Source organism: Micromesistius poutassou, assembly GCF_964030765.1.
Source record: "Micromesistius poutassou genome assembly, chromosome: 9".
Taxonomy (NCBI): Eukaryota; Metazoa; Chordata; class Actinopteri; order Gadiformes; family Gadidae; genus Micromesistius; species Micromesistius poutassou.
The window spans coordinates 8,144,693-8,162,491 of NC_140279.1; the positions used below are offsets into that span (position 1 = coordinate 8,144,693).

Sequence of the window (17,799 nt, forward strand, 5' to 3'; positions counted from 1 at the left end):
AATTGGTCTCACTAACGAAGGGGAACAAGACCCATGTGTGCATTTTAGCCAGTGTCCGTGTGTGTCGTGTGTGTTTGTGTGTGTCCTTTCCTGCGTGAGTGTGATTCATGTTTGTGTGTGTGTGTGTGTGTGTGTGTGTGTGTGTGTGTGCGTGCATGCGTGCGTGCGTGCGCTCTGATCGGGCACCAGAGAGTCGACTGTGTAAACAAACCGCAAGCATCTTGTCATACGATGCTGAAGCGGAATCCCCACTTGGATTAAACTGACACTGGCCCCCAAGCCCCTCGCACCACCTGCTGCACTGCAACATGTGATGAGCTCATAGACACGCAGCCACACACACACACACACACACACACACACACACACACAAGCACTAACGCACGCTCACATATTCATATGCAAACAATTGTTCACGCCTCCAGCCAAAACCCACACAAACAAAAGTGCACACCGATGCGTTCTAAGACGCACACGTGCAGAGACACGTTCATGCATACAGGTACATTGCATACATACTGCCCATGAATAGTTTCATTCGTGATGGACAGAGACGGACGAGAGACTACAGTAAAGAATTCCGCGAAGTAACTTCCCTAGAATCCCCCTGCAAATCAAAGAGGAATGCTTTGTGCACTCAAACCTGCCTCTCATTAAACACTCTTGAGCCCGTCTGCTCTCCTGTTAAAACACGTCTTCCTTGATCTCAGGCGGGAGAGAGTAGTGCCTGTGCTATACCAGATGTGTTTATGAGGCAGATACACACACGCTTACACACACACACACACACACACACACACACACACCACGCATAGCTCTTTTTATGCGGTGGCCAAATGTACTTCAGAAAAACCCTTCAATGGCCGTCATCTCAAAAATGATGAGCCACTTGGAAGTTTTTGTCTTTCTCCTTAGCCCCCCCATGGTTCCCACCATCTATAGCTTCTAAATGTCTCCCTTCCTCCTCCTCTCTGTTGGGCCTTGCCGATGGAGGGGCCGCAGAGGAGGAGAGAACAGCCCCACAGCATGAAAAGGAAGCAGATGACCATCCGTCTCTCTCCCTCCCTCCCTTTTCTCTCCCTCCCTCCCTCCCTCCCTTTCTCCCTCGTTATCTCCTCAATTACTGCATGCTAATGATTTATTTTTTCCCCGTCTCCTCTTTGAGTCCCTTTTCTCTAATTAGAAGAGGTCTAAGAAGTTTCAACAGGAAGAGACTCAGGCAGCGGGAGAATGTGCTGACTTGGAATAACACAGAGGAGGATTAGCCAACGACTCATCAAGTGCTCCACGGTGCTGCTCTAGACCACTCATCCACTAAATAGAGGGACGCTGCTGATGGTGTCTAGTGAGCAATCTGCAGCACCCTCTGCACTTGAGGCCCTTAACTACATCTGTGTCTCTTACTAGTTGCTCGTAGGCTGGCTGTAGCTCAGGAGGTGGAGAAGGTTGCCTGGTTGCTGGCCAAATTTGCTGGTTCAATCCCTGGCTCCTCCTAGCTAAGTGTCGGCGTGTCTCTGAGCAAGACATCCAACCCTAGCTGCTCCCAACAAGCCGCATGTTGCCTTGCGTGGTTGAAACCGCCGGCAGTATGAGAATGGGAGGCACTTTCAGTGCCTCCCATTACCAGAACTTACCAGAACTTATTAAAGCAACCATAATATTGCAGTTTACCATTTATATAGGTTTACAGAGTTCATTAAAGGTAACCTGAAGGTGTCTGAAAGGTACCTAATTTAAAATAAATTCAAACATGTTTGTGGAGTCCTCCAGGATATTGTGTGTGAGACTCTTCCTCGTTCGTACTAAAATTAGTTTTGGCTGATGTCACTCACTGGGCCACACAAACGTGTTTTGTGTGTGTGTTTTGTCTTGGTTTGGGTTGTGGTTCAATATAAATGGATTGAAGTATGGATTGTGTAGTCTTCATTTCAGTTACTTAACTTAAATTAAGAAATATGGTCAAAGGAATATGATCGCATCTCGAAAATAACAATTTTTAGCTGCATTTTGCTAAATACACTCCACCTGCAATTCAATTCATTTAAGTAAAAGGACAACATATTGTTTTCTTCCAGGACATCATCTTGAAAAAAAGACAACGTAACTTATTTTTAACAAATAAATCAGCACAGACAACATGTAACAACAAATCTAGCTACCATTTAGTATCATACCCTGACCTCTGCTTTTTATTGGAATATAAGGATGGGCTAGAACACTGACAACAGGAAATAAACACACACACATCGACACACAGTACGTGTACAAGAGACAGGTTGTATTAGAGTCAGTACGTGTACTTGTACAAGAGAAGTTGTATTTGAGTCAGTACGTGTAAAAGAGAGGTTGTATTAGAGTCAGTACGTGTACGGGAGAGGTTGTATTAGAGTCAGTACGTGTACGAGAGAGACATTGTTTTTGAGACAGTAAGTGTACAAGAGAGAGGTTGTTTTTGAGACATTATGTGTACGAGGGCGAGGTTGTATTTGAGTGTGTGTGACATTGGGCCATTTTTTTTAAATTACTAGTGAGGCGAAAACTGTTGCTATAGAGACTGGAGGTAGTGATGTGGGCAAAGACACATCAATATGGAGGACAGTGGGAAAGAGAAAAAATTTAAAGAAAACAGAACATGCTGTGAAGAAAACGGAACACCCAACCTTTGCAGTTACACAAATACTCGAGTATAGAACCAATATTTTCTCAGCCTTTTGAATCGTTTCAATTTCATTATATCAGTGATGCCTTTTTAAAGCAGGGTGTCCTTGTGTCATTTTTAAAAAGCTCTGAGATAACTAATGACCGTAACCATCTGGTGAGACCTCAAAGGCACATGATAATAATGCATTGCTGCCACACTGTTTAAATGTATCTTTATATAATTTTAAAAGGCAGTGTCCAACTGCTATCATGTACTTAGCTATTTAACTGTATTTAAAGGTGCCATGACATGCCACCAGGTGTGGTGTGATTAGCCGTTACAAGCCATTTTGGAAATCTGCCCCTTATGACTTCATAAGGGGCAGAAAGTGGGCGTGTCCACCTAGATGTGTGCTGGATAGATCAGTCTACCAGCCTACCCAGTGGACTGTAGCAAATGTTGCTCATCTATCCGTCACACATCTAGGTGGACACGCACACCTGTGATGTCTCAAAGGGCAGATTTCCAAAACGGCTTGTAACGGCTAATCACAGCACACCTGGTGGCATGTCATGGCACCTTTAATGGATTTCACATAAATATTTTTACGGTCAACAATAATAGAAAGAATTATTTAATTCTTAGTCACAAACTAAGGCTTACAACAAACTATTGATGTCACGAGAACCAATACTTTGGTACCAAGTCGATACCAAAATTCTAAAAACGTGACATACTCGTTTTTCTTAGTACCGTAGGTACTGAGGATGCAATTCCTCCGGACGTCACGTGGGCAGCATATACACCTACACGGGAACATGGAAGACTGCAGCTGCAGCGAGTGCGACGGCTCCGCCTCGACTCATCGATAAAAAAAGAATAACAAGGGTCGTGTCTGGAAGTACTTTGCGTTTGGAACGCTGCGCCGCACAACTGTTTCAGACGGGACCCGTTTCAATGTTGCGCTTCTAAACACGCATGGTACGACTGCGTTCGGCATCACTTACTTGATGTTGTTTTGATTGACGATCGGCAGGTTGTAGTGGGTGCGGCGGTGAATGTGTGCGTGCGCGTGTGCGTGTGTGTGTGTTGCGAGCGTATGCAATTTCAAAGTAACAAACCAACTCAAAGCCGATGCATGCATCCAAAACTATTTGTTCAAAACCAAATAAACAAATCAAAAACAGCGTTGCTTATTCGCTTCAAATACTTTTTCTTTTCAAAACTTGGTAATTAATACGGCGCGGTACAGAGCGGTTGAAAACAATGTTGGCGTCTCCTGTGGCTGCCTTGCGCACCTGCGTTATATTACTTAATATTAGGTTGGAAGTTATGTTTTAAGCCCCGCCATGCACGTAAGTGTAAACGCGAGCCGCATAGCTGCATATTTTTTTTTTGTTTTTTATTACTTGAACGCTACATGCCACTGTTCTTTTTTTGTAATGTTAATAGTGGTTTATTTTTATTCATTACTAGAAGGCTACATACCAGTGCCACTGTTTTTTGTAATGTTTAAATGTTTTTAATAAATTAGTGTATGTTGAAGTACATGGGATTTATTGTTTTGTTTTTGACTGTGGTATCGAATTGGGTATCGAGAATCGTGGAATTTCACTGGTATTGGTATCGACTACTAAATTTCTGGTATCATGACATCCTACAACAAACATAAAAATTCAAAACACCCTATGGTAGAGAAACGTGACTCCCACATGAGTCAACTTAAGAAATGGCACCATATTCGACACACCAACCCTGACAGCGAAAGGTGGAAAATGAAAATGGAGAAACGCCGGAAACAAAGAGGGAGCATGTGACACGTAGACCTGCGCTTCTAGAACCATTCAGACAAGAAGAAAGAGGAAATAATCCCAAAGGCCCTTGGCCCAGCAAGACCTGTCCTCTGGACTTTTGCAAAGGCAATGAGTCACTGCAATGGGCTGGAACCTGGACACAGATTCTGGACCCCAAACATAGAGGGCATAGGTATAAAATATGAAAGGCACGCACACACACACACACACACACACAAACACACACAAAAGAACAAACTCTCTATCTCTCGCTCTCACTCACACACAGACTCACACACCATGCAGACACACTAAACCATTGTTTGCGCTCTAAGGCTCCCAGGGGGAAGATATTGGCGCAAATGGCAGCAGTGATTGTGGCAGATAGACTGGATGGGAACATAATATCCACACCAAGAAGATAATGTGTTGGCTAATCGCACACTAGAGACACACACACATATACAAATAGAAATGCACACTCAATACACAGTATGTGTGCACATGCTCATGAACACACAAGTAGAAAGTGTGCACATACATACACACACACACACACACACACACACACACACCAAACACTAACAGCTGCTGAGCTATAACCCTTAACTACTCTGTTCACGGCTCTGGCTGCCAGCTACAGTATACCAACAGAGAGAGAGAGAGAGAGAGAGAGAGAGAGAGAGAGAGAGAGAGAGAGAGAGAGAGAGAGAGAGAGAGAGAGAGAGAGAGACGTGATTAAAGTTGGCCATGTTGCCACACAAGCGACCTTCCCCCAGCCGTAGAGGTCATTATAACTTAACAGTCACGTTGAAGACCTTTAATGGATGACAGAGTCACCAGTGATTCATCTTTGTAAAAAACAGAAAAGGTCCCAAACTGCCCCCCCTCCAAAACACACACACACACACACACACACACACACTGTTCTTTACCCATTTTCATTCAAGTGTTAGTTAGAGTGTTTAATGTTGCATTGTTCTTTTATCAAAAAATACTAAACAATATTCTGAATGTGGTTGCAATTCAGAATATTGCAATATGAGATCTCCTTTTCTTTCTCTAATTTCTGTGTTGGCTGCACTCAGGCTGGGGGTTGTGGAAGCATTATTTCAGTCAACATACTGTGTAGGAACGCTCCGGCCAAGGCCACTCTGGATGCCACATAAAGTGTAACATGCCTCCCAGACAGATGAAATCCAGGGTCAGGACGCCAGTGTGGTGCAGGGAGAAGTGGGTCCACCCGTACCAACGAACAGACCCTCAGGAAATAACGCTCTGTTTCGGTTTTATGTGTCAGAGAATTTAATTTACAGAGGTGGATATAGAGATATGTAATAAAACCAACTGAGTGGTAGTTTTTCTTTCCAATAAAAAAGATAATAATGAAAAAAGAAGAAGAAGCAGGCCCTGGCAGAGTGTGAACCGCTTGTTTTATTGGTATCGGAGCTTCCTAGGATGTTTCCTCTGATTGAGTCAACAGTTGCACTAATTAAACACAACTATCCAATTGTGGGTGTTCTGCTGGAGTGGGTTTCCACTCTAGTGTATGTATGTACAGGCTAAATAACACAGGCAGGATGTTACATATTACAAGGGAGCCTGAGTTAACACACACCGGCGCATAGCTGTGATGCTAGTGGTCTTACGGCATCTCTAGGGGGACATTTTTGTTTGATGATTGGATAATTCAAACACATGTCAAAAGTAGTAGGAGTAGTTGAAGGATGAGGTAGGGAAAGATATATCTATATCTATCTATCTATATAGATAGATAGATAGATAGATAGATAGATAGATAGATAGATAGATAGATATAGAGAGAGAGAGAGAGAGAGAGACCAATGTCTGTGAAGCCATTAAATGTCATGGATTTATTGTGGATTAATAAACAGTATTAGTTGTTTGGGCCGAGCCAATAAGACATTGCTGCTATTATTAGGCCAGGTTTCTGGCAAATGTTGAAGGTTGGAGGTTATCTTTGTTTTTTCAGGGTAATTCAATAAAAAGGAAACCTTATGGCAAGGAGAGGAAAATAAACTGGTTTATTTGAAGCGCTCCATGGATGGACCTAATTAATCTGTGCAGCAGCACACACACACACACACACACACACACACACACACACACACACACACACACACACACACACACACACACACACACACACATACACACTGTGTTTGACATCGGAGCGATGTGGTACCCTTTTGATTGCTTTGTTCACGATTGAATTGAAACAAAGGATTTAAATGACACACCTATCCTCCATGTTAGCTCATTAGTCTCCCTCTCTCCCTCTCCCCTATTGCCGACAAGCCACTTTATTTGTCCCTCGCTCACTCAAATCACTTTTACCAGAGGCGAGGGCGTAGGCGCTAAAGAGTTAAATAAGGTAAGAAGGAGGAATTAGACAGGGGGACCAGAGGGACAGAAAGACAAAGGAGATAAATGTGGTGCGGACTGGGTTTCTGGGTCATTTGGTCCCGCCCACACACACGTACACACACATGCACAAACACACACACACATACAGTAGACATGAATAGGAAATATTGAAATTGTTCTGTGTGCTTGGGGCACACTCGTTGCCTGTGTGTGGTGTATTATTGCGTTTGACTTTCATCAGCCAGTTGTGTGTTTGCACGTGCGTTTGTGCGTGCATAGACCTCTGAAGAATAAGTCCCGCCTTCAAGGCTCCCGGTTCCCTCGGTCAAATGTCAGTTCACGTTTTGAACTACACACATTTTCCATCTAGTTTCGACTGGCTTTTTGGATTGTCAGTGCCGTTAAAATAGCATTTATAATCGTTTTAACGGCACCGACAATCCAAAAAGCAAGTCGAAACTAGATGGAAAATGTGTGTAGTTCAAAACGTGAAGCAGTTTTTACTTCTTCGCCACCTACATAGTTTGTCATGTACGATCATTCAAAAACCCCATGTTATTTCCCATAGCCATTTGAACGAGGGAACTGGAGACTCGGAGGTGGGACTTATTCTTCAGAGGTCTATTGACGAGTACGTACCCTACACCCCAAAATCTAAAATAAAAGAGGAGTATGACACCAGACACCAGACAGAAAGGGATGGACGGAGAGAGAGAGAGACAGAGGGACGGACAGACAGACAGACAGACAGACAGACAGACAGACAGGGGGCGACTGAAGGGAGACCAACATCCACCACCAGTCTGGATTCTGAGGGCAACCAATTCATCTTCCCTTTCAGTTGCTCTTCTGGGCTTCAATCCCAGCCCTAGTGGGATGTGTGTATGTGTGCATGTGTGTGTGTGTGTGTGTGCTGTGTGTGTGTGTGTGTGTGTGTGTGTGTGTGTGTGTGTGTGCATTCCTTTGTCTTGGTGTTTGTGTGATTATGTATATGTGCTGTGTGTGTGTGTGTGTGTGTGTGTGTGTGTGTGTGTGTGTGTGTGTGTGTGTGTGTGCGAGTGCGTGCGTGCGTGCGTGTGTGTAAGAGACCATATTGCGGTCCCCCTCGACCCTAAAGGTGCAGCACCTATCTGAGTGATGAACGTGATTCTTGCGGCACGGGGAACAATGCCGTTTCTAAATAGGACAAGAGAGCCTTTGAGGAGCCACTGACGTGGAGTGCACCGCTGGGAACAAACCGCTTGTTTGCCATAACTGAGCCACAGACTGTGCACACATCTACTGTACTACCTTGCATTTCCCCTACAATGTTTTCCAGCAGTGGTGCTGAGGTGTGTGTGTGTGTGTGTGTGTGTGTGTGTGTGTGGAGCACTCTGCTGATGTGGGTGTGCACGGTGCTGCTGATTACAGTAGGACCTCTTGTGCATTCAGACAGAAATGAATCATGCAGTTATAACAATATAATATACCTTTTTGTTTTTGCATTATGTTAGCGCAAGTTTTGGTGATTTGTCGCTGAATAAATGTCCGGGTTATATTATACTGTTGCTAAGGTTCTACACATAAAACATTTAGATACTCTCTATTACCTCTATTACTCTCTGTCACTTGTGTTTCTTTGTCTCTTTATGCTTCCTAAATTCAGTCCAGAGCTATGGATGAGCTCATCTCACAAACAGTATCTTCTTGCCTGTTTCATTCTTCCATAGCATTGATTCTCAAACTGTGGTACGTGTACCTTAAGCTATTTAGTGGTACACAGAGGAATCTCTGAAATAAGAAATATATATACTGTATATATATTAATTATTTAAAAGCACAATAATATCAAAATACTAGTCTGAATGGAAATACATTAACCATGAGATCATTAAAACAGGGTTTAAAATAAGTTTTGCCTTTCCTTTAATGGTTTTCTTTCAATATCGGCCTGTTTCGGACAGGAGTGCGGACAGGAGAATATTATAGTAATACAGGAGAACAGTAAACCGAGGACATGGGGTGGTATGTGGTGATGTTCTTATCAATGAATCCATGAAACAATCGTATCTCAAACGTCATCTCCCAATTCACCCCTTCAATTTTGGGGGGGTCACATGTAAGGACAGGGCTGTCCCAATAGTCGTTTCATTGAGGGGCAGGGCTAAGGGGAAGGGCTAACTATCACATGAAGCTTACCCTCAACCAGACTGAGCTCCTCCTTATGCTAGGGAAAGATTACCCTCACATGGACTTACTGGTCACTGTCGAGGACATTGCAGTATCTCCATCACCAACAGCGAGAAACCTCGGCAGAGTCCTGCAACGGGTCGGGTACCCACATAAAAGTTGCTAAAACTGGCTGTTTGTGACGTTCCTAAAATTCACGGGCGGGGATGTGGCCGGGTAAAGAACTCCTTGCGGGCGGATAGCGGATGAGAAACAAAACAGTATTTTAGTTTGCTGAAATAAAGACTCAAGACTCACTTGTTCAGAGTTCACCTAAACTCTGCATAGACACTAGAGGGTGACACGGGAGTGGCTTTTGACTCCCGTCCCATCCCGTTCCCAGAAAAATTCTCCCTTCCCGTCCCACTCCCGTGGTGGGGCCTAAAAAACGTTCCTGTCCCGCCCGTTCCTGTCCCGTTAGTGTGCATCCGCGAACTACAGCTGACATTCTAAAAAGTATGTCATCATCAGCTCGCTAACAACGAGAAGCAGTATTACATTTAGATGCATGAGCATTCAAGTACAGAAATTCCGAGAGTCTGACAAACCTTCTTTGTCCTCTCTTGGAGAGGACAAAGGAAAGGAAGACGGGTGCGCAGCTCGTTTGGACCTGTGAGTAAACCAAACCATTGACGAGCCGTGCAGCTTGTTTATATGGATGTGCGGATCCGCGTTTAAAGCTCTGTTCTATGAAACGTCTGTGTAACACGTTATGATGAGATCGCTAAACAAAACAGCAACAGGTGCTCTATATTAATCAATAACGTGCACCCTGCAGAGGCGGCGGAAAGGGGAACGGAGCAAAATGAATAAAGATGCAATCTAATAAAAGGAAATCAATAAATAAACGTCAACATAAACTCAACCTAAATATTCCCTTTGTCTTTATGATTCAATAATGACACTGTGTAGTTTAATATTGATAAAATGTATTTATTTATACAGGGCTTCCAACTTTTGGGTTTTGGCTGGCATGAGAATCTGTAGAATCTTGTAATGGATACCTTATAGCAGGGTCCGCGGGTGTACTACGACTTGGCACTTTATGTATGCAATTATTGTACGTTGTACATCCTGTCACTTAATGTACGCACTTATTGTATTTTCTATGTCCTGGCACTTAAAAACAGTACTTAGTTCTGTAGCATCTTATCCTAGCTAGCTTTTTTGTATACAGGGAATGGATTAACCTAGCAATTGTTGGTGCTTGGCACTTACAGTACAGACAGCGATTTATTGTATCTCCTTCTCCTTCTTTAACCCTACTTATTGTAAGACGAAGAGACGAAGAAAAAATGATGAACCATCCACTGAAGGTTTAAAACCGACTGTTATTTGGGCCCTTTTGAAAGAATTATTGATAAAATGTGATTGTGTGTGATTGTGAATGCCTTAACAACCTTTTTTTTTTACATTGATTGCACACTAAGTTCTATGTTTATTCTAGTTTTATATTTTATCTTTTGGTATAATGTTCGATGCAAAATAAAGTGCAATCTTTCAGTTTCTAACAGATTCTTCACTAATCATACCATGTTTTTCCATGAAGGTAATAGTTAGTAGTAAAAAATTCAAAATTCATTCATCAAAAATGAATCAAAAGAATAATTCTGAAATTAATAAATAACTAAATAAAATCCCGGAGACGAGAAATAAGCAGCCTCTGCAGACCATACACGGCTCTTCTGCTGAGGCTGAAGTCCTGCTCCTGCTCTACCTTGAACCATGCAGGATGGGCACCTTTACATTTAGCTTGCAGTACGACGGATGACTGAATGAATGGTCTGGAAAAGGTAATAAGTTCACATAATTTAGACTGAATTGGAAGGACTTTCACTACTTGAAACTTGGCCCTGGCTATCCTAGCTCTATGCATGTAGCAGAAACACTGGTGTGTGTGTGTGTGTGTGTGTGTGTGTGTGTGTGTGTATGAACGTGAGCGTCACTTCCGCCCGGCGGCGCTGTATTTTTCCGCTCCATCACACAGGTGAAACGGGGCGCGTCCCGGCTCACGTGGGCCAGCCAGGTGGCGGCGGGGATGAAGTGCCCGTCTAACCCTGGCCTGACACTCCTTATACCCATTACGCCCCTGCCCCGAAACACACACACCTGCTCACCAGCACCTCCACCTGCTGTCTCCCTCTCCCTCTGGAGCCATCCACACCTGGATGTGATTGAACCCTCGACAGCGAGTGACAACATCACAACATCGCCGTTTAGCATCCCCCCCCCCCCGCGCCTTTCAGTCCATCTGTTAGTCGGCATTAGTGGATCTGAACCCTGCAACCCCCGCTCACCGATCCTACTCATAACAATCTGTTAGAAAAGACAGGGAATTTGTAGGATTGTGGGGGGGGAGGTTTTTTTTTTACAGTTTTTTACAATGACCAAGTCATTTTGAATTCCCCCCTTTCGTTGTGTACGGAATATACAGCAGAAGATATATTAAAAAGTCACAGCTGGGTTACTAGCCAAATCTTTCTGAAAATAAGTACTATCATTTTGCCTGCTATTTTCCTTGTGACTTTCTGTATTTTTATTATTTAAACTAAAAAGGGCACACATTAGGTGAAACCGCTACGCTGAGCATCACACTCTAATGGTTTGAGATGGTCCCGTTTTAATGTAGGGGTGGGACTATATTACTGTTTAGGCTTTGGCTGTTTCGCCTCACTCCAATACACTCGCATTCAAGTCGAGTTTTGGTCTTCTGAGTTTTTGATCAATCCATAGCCCTACAACGTCACCCCCTTTACATCACTTTCTTCCCAAACCACTTGTGTCACGGCTTGGTTTTTCTTTTAACATATTGACATGAACATCAATATGACTCACGATAACGCTCATCGTTCTGCACCACTTGCACGGGGGGGGGGGGGGGGGGGGGGGTGGGGGGTGCTGAGGGCTGCCTACCTTTCCGTTTGGAGTCGCGTCTGACAGTACCCGGCCTGAGCGCTGGCTGCAGCTCGGTCTCTGTTGACATCCTCAGGCTCCTCGCGGGCTGGCCTCGACTCCACTGGGCACTGCTGGGCTCGGAGGGGGCTCCGGTTCACGGCCGCGTCGATGCCACGGGTGTGAGCGGCGCACCAGTGCGTGCGTACGGGCGGGCGCCGGAAGAGCGGAGGGGGAGGCGCCAGGTGTGTGCGTGGGCACACAGGAGGCTCATGGGAGAAAGGGGAGGGGCCCTAGCCCTGACACGACATCCCACATGCGGCCAAGGGGAGCTGGAGAGAGAGAGGGGGGGGGGGGGGGAGAGGGTGGGGGTTGGGGAGGAGGAGGAGGAGGAAAACAGCAGCAGAAAGAAAAGAAAGATGTTCCGTTAGGTCACACTCTCTCGTTCTCTCACTCCCCGCGGTGAGGGTAGCGGGAGCAAAGCGTCTCATCTGGTATGCCGATGAGCAAGTTGTTTTTGTTGCTGTAAGCCTTCGAGTCGTGCGTCGCCCATAATAATGGTTGGGGCCAGACATCCACTGAAACACCTGATCTCTCAGACTGTATTAGAAGGACAGAATCCAAGCAATCCCGACCCTGAACTAAAGCAGAACCTGTTGATGAACGCAACGCTCACCTAACTGCCCTTTGGCTAGTGTCCTTCTCCACGCTGCTAATACACAATATTACACACACACACACACACACACACACACACACACACACACACACACACACACACAAACAGACAATTAAATACATGCATGCAGCTCTCCTCCTCTTTCTATCCCATATGCAAAGACAGCAGAAGGAGACAGCTGCAGGCTGACAAGCTGCATGAAAAAAATATCTACCCAGCTAGTCTTCACGTCTCTTTAGACATTCGCTCTTGACCTCCTTGCCTCCTCTAACTCTGTCTCCCACACACACACACACACATACTCTCTAATCCATTTCCATCCTCTCTCTCTCTCTCTCTCTCTCTCTCTCTCTCTCTCTCTCTCTCTCTCCGTCATTCTCCCTCACTGGCAAAAGAAAGGTGGAGAGCAAAATGAAATAGGGCCAGGAATTTCTCAGCAAAAAAAAAAAACAGGACAGGCAGAAGACTGCACTTTCTCGTCTTCCTTCTCCTTCACCGGGCAGTTAGTTTCCTGCCTGAATAGGAAGCCCCCTCCCACCCCCACACAGCCCTGTAAGCCTCAGGCAAGAGCAGTAGATGAATTGAGAGGCTTTTAATTTGCCGCAGACAGAAGAGAACAGAGTCCATTTAATTCTGCCGGCAGAGGCCATGTCGGCAAAACGCTGACAATATTCTTTATCTGGTCCAAACACACTGGGAAAACGTGTGAGTCACTCCAATTACAGCAGGCTTTATCAGCCACACTGTTCCACCAAATGGGTGGGGAAATGGGAGGGGGGGAGAGGGGACTTTTGTAAAGAGAGGCGAAAGAATGAGTAAGGGTAGGAGGTAGGAGGAGAAGTGGAGGGCGCAAGAGAGAGGTGAGAGGGTCTGAGTGGAGTAGGAAAATAAGCCGGAGAGAGAGAGCGAGAGAGAGAGAGAGAGAGAGAGAGAGAGAGAGCGAGAGAGAGAGAGAGAGAGAGAGAGAGACCAGAACCCACACACACCCTGGCCTGAACACACAGACGCAACCCTTTTTTTTCTATCCATAAGACACACACACACAATGTATTTAAGACCACGGCTCCACAAATGAAACAGACCTGAAGCCAGACTGGGCAGAGCCGTGAGAAATGGTCTGTGTGGACACACGGCAGACAACACGACGGGCTCCAGACATATGGTGTGCTTCTCTGGAGACCAACAGAGAGAAGAATTTCTCATCCAGGTCTCCCGGGGGGTACGAAAAAACACATTACAATGATGAGATTCAGCCGCGCCAAAAAAAACGCCAACGGCGAGTGACAGAGCAACGGTTTGTGGGGAGAACCGTGGTAGAAGAGTGCCCTCATTCAGCGGGTCATCTGCATTCAGCGCATGGGCTTACCATTCTTAAGTACGGGGGGGTATGGGTATAAGGAGGAAAGAGGGGAGAGGAGAGGAGAGGAGAGGAGAGGAGAGGAGAGGAGAGGGGCAGGGTGGAGAGGAGAGTAGCAGTGAGGAGAGCATAGTATGCCTGTATGGTGTGGAGGGGGGGCATGTTTCATTAAATAGCATGTGGCCTTAATGCCCACAAAACAAGTAATCAAAAAGAAAAAAATTATTATTGGTTGGTAAGAATGTCTCTCTCTGGTTGCTTCATTCCCCCCCCCCCCCTCTCTCTCTCTCTCTCTCTCTCTCTCTCTCTCTCTCTCTCTCTCTCTCTCTCTCTCTCTCTCTCTCTCTCTCTCCGTCTCCTTTTCTCTCTCTCTTCTATCACTATCTCTCTACCTCTATCTCAGAGTAATTGTGTTCTGTCTGTCAGGCTCAGAGCTAGGCTAGCAGATCCATCTTGTTTTCCTTCCATCTGACTAATAACCACTCGCACTCTCACTTTCTTTTTCTCTGTCTCTCTCTCTCGCACTCTCTCTCTCTCTCTCTCTCTCTCTCTCTCTCTCGCTCTCTCCCCCCATCCCAGCTTCGCTGATGGAGCTGCATTTGTTGATGAATAACCAGCATAACAGCCCTGCACGGGCTAAAGGTCACACATCCACATCCACACAGCTATGGCTGACGCCTCTGTTAATAATAAAGTGCTTTTACGACGACAGACTGGGACACCTGGGTCATCAAAGCACCAGTAGGCGAGCCGATCACGGAAAAAGTCATCCCTTCCAGAGGTGAAATAAAGGTTGTTTGAGCGCAAATTGTTGAAACAGTCGAATGGCACAACATTTCAAAACTGGGCATCATCCAGCTTCAAATAACTTAAACAATAAACAACCCAAAACGTACATATTGGAGCAGCAGCAAGGCAGATCTACACGAAGCCCGAGCAGAGTAGTAGTCCACTTCAACGCTTAACCTACCAGCTGTTTAGGAGTCCATGGGGATAATGTCCACTCACCTATGGGCGCCACCAGAAAACAAAGCAGTAAGCGGGGAGAGAGCCACCGGTGAGCGGTAACAACACTGAAGAGAGGGAGGACAAAGGATCAGGGGGGAAAGAGAGCTCGCCGGAGACGACACGCAGAGAGAATGACAGGCTGATCGCTATAGAGAGTAGATAAGACGAGCAAATTGGGTAAAGTTCAGTTCCTTAGAGGACTTTAACCTACTGCTCCTTTCTGCACATAGCCCTACTACAGTCCATGTGGACTTCCTGTTAACAATACCAACATATAGACTTCAATAAACAGCTGTGCGATAAGGGAATATCATAAGGTAGTATGGGAAGAAAACAATGTGGTATATAATGACTCAACTTATTTTGAAGACACAAAAAATTGAATATTGGATTTCACTGGGGTAGGACGACTATGGAAAGCCATTGATCTATATCACAAAATGCTTATTTATACGTATGCAATAAGTATTGCATACAGTCCAACTGAGGTTTTCTATGGTAATACAAGCTATGGTGCGATTACTTTCAATCAAACCTGAGATTTGTGTTATATGTTTGTTGGTATATTCATATATTTTATTCATGGCTTTGCAATACCTAAAAGACAATAAAACGCTCATATTTAATTATTGCCCAACCCTACAGACTTGCTGTGTTATGTTGCCACATTGCAAAGGAGACTAACGATGAAAGTAATTTCCCTCAAGCAGGCAAGGAAACACAAGCAAATGTACTCCAAAAATCCAACTCGAACCTCTCCTGTATCTATAGCATCCTAGCAGGTGGCTAAAGAGCGGGCTGCAGCCGTGTGCAGAAGGCTTGATGTGGAGCGGGAAAGGTTCCAAGCCTGTGGCCTGTGGCATGACAACATCCCAGCAGGAGGCTAACACACAGACAACCAACACAGGGGCAAGAGCGCTATGCCGGAAATGGCTCCCTGCCTGTCCTCATGACTACCAGGAGGAAGGCACGGCCTCACAACACAAACAGTAAACACACACACCAATGCGTGTGTACACACACACACACACACGCACACACACAGTTAGCTATCCCTCCCAAATCGTCCACTAGTAACGCCTCCTCTCATAAAACAAAACATGCAAGTATGTCAATACTGCATATGAACACAGGCACGCATGTGCACACAAACACACACTGTCTGACCATATATACAAACACACACACTGACCATACATACACACAAACACAGACACACACCCATGCACATATTTTGACGGGCATACTCCATCTAACCCATTTACAGACAGGGCCGCTGAATATCAAAGCTCTGCTTTGTCTTTGAATTTTGTACGTTTTCATGTCTTACGGGAAAGTAGAGATGAAAACGGTTCTCGTTGTACACCTCCCCTATCAATGTTTGTGTGGGGTTGTGTGTGTGTGTGTGCATGCGCTCTGAGCCTTTGTACTATGCTAGGATCTATGGGTCCTGCTGCGTACACCTGTGTGTGCGTATGTGTGTGTGTGTGTGTGTGTGTGTGTGTGGAGCTGTATTCTCTCATGCAGAGGGGAGAATGGGATGCTTTAATGTCAACGGTGGCGTTCAAAACAGCTTGAAAAACAGCTACTAACCAGACCGTGCCGTCTCCCCCCCCTCACACGCACCTGTCTGTCCCTCCCTCTTTCTCCATTGGCCTGTCTGTCAATTCAACTCTCTGACCCCCTTTCTCTATCTGTCTGGGAAGCCATGGGGCCCTGCTCTGTCAGTCAGACAATGTCTCACACGAACGCTCCACTAAATCATCAGCTTCATTCTATCCAGCTAGTTCCCAACAGGCTACATCCAGTATGTGAAATGTAATACACAACGCTTGAACAAAAGGGAAGATGTGCAACAATGTGTGCATGCCACACACACACACACATCTCTACGTCAACGTCATCCACTTTGTTTCCAAAAGTACACAAAAACCAAGATAAGTAATATGTAAGTAATATACTGTGTCCACATGGACAATAGCTCTTCTTCAACCCCCACCCTCAAGGCCAAAATATTCTTTGAAAGTTCATTGTGTTCATTTATTTTTTCATTTCCGCAATCTCCTGCACAGTGCCTTGACTCTGCGAGCCCCCCCGGTGTAGGTGGGGAGCAAAATGTCGGGACGGGTGAGGAGTCAGGCTTTTGGACTGTAGTTTACTAAACAGCGCGCCCAGCTACCTGTCAGAGCTCCCTGTATGGAGCACACCGCTGGCCTCTGGTACACACACCGCTGATGAAAATATATGGCAAAGACCTCAGCATTATTACTTTAAGTTTCTCATACTGTCTTCTGTTGGTACAAGAATCCCACTGGACCTGTGTCCCTACTTTGTGTGTGTGTATGCGGAATGATGAACAACTAAAACACGTCACATGCCCACACACGCGCACACACACAAATACACACACACACACACACATACAAACCTTAGCACAAAATATATTTTAAATCTTACTTTATCTATCTAAAAATCGATTAAAAAATGTAAAGTTTTTTTCTTACAATTTTTTACGATTGCATGAACACTAAAATCAAAAGTATCACACAATTATCAAACAATTACACTCAAGAAGCAAAACATTGCTCAGATGTGCACCACATAAGCATAATGTCAGCCTCACAGTTTTTTCAAAACAATACACATAGTGATTTGCAAAACACTAAACACCCTTGCATACATTAGACACATGTATATCAGGATGACACTTCCTTGCAATTCCAAAGCACTGTCAAATTACCACACCTATGAGCCAATTGGTTAATTACAGCAATCAGGTACGCAAACACATTATTGCTTAATTGTAGACACACCAATCAGGTTCAAGCACTAT

At 45.0% G+C, this 17,799-nt stretch overlaps 1 protein-coding gene across 1 annotated transcript in view; it reads right to left on the reverse strand.

The window, feature by feature from the left end:
- The window catches only part of dab1a (DAB adaptor protein 1a), a 68,599-nt gene that overhangs the window by 38,120 nt on the left and 12,680 nt on the right, over nucleotides 1–17,799 (reverse strand). Inside the window, exon 2 of the mRNA XM_084472571.1 lies at nucleotides 11,944–12,254. Coding sequence (XP_084328697.1) covers nucleotides 11,944–12,013 — 70 coding nt within the window. The 5' untranslated portion in view covers nucleotides 12,014–12,254. The remainder of the gene's footprint in view (nucleotides 1–11,943; nucleotides 12,255–17,799) is intronic.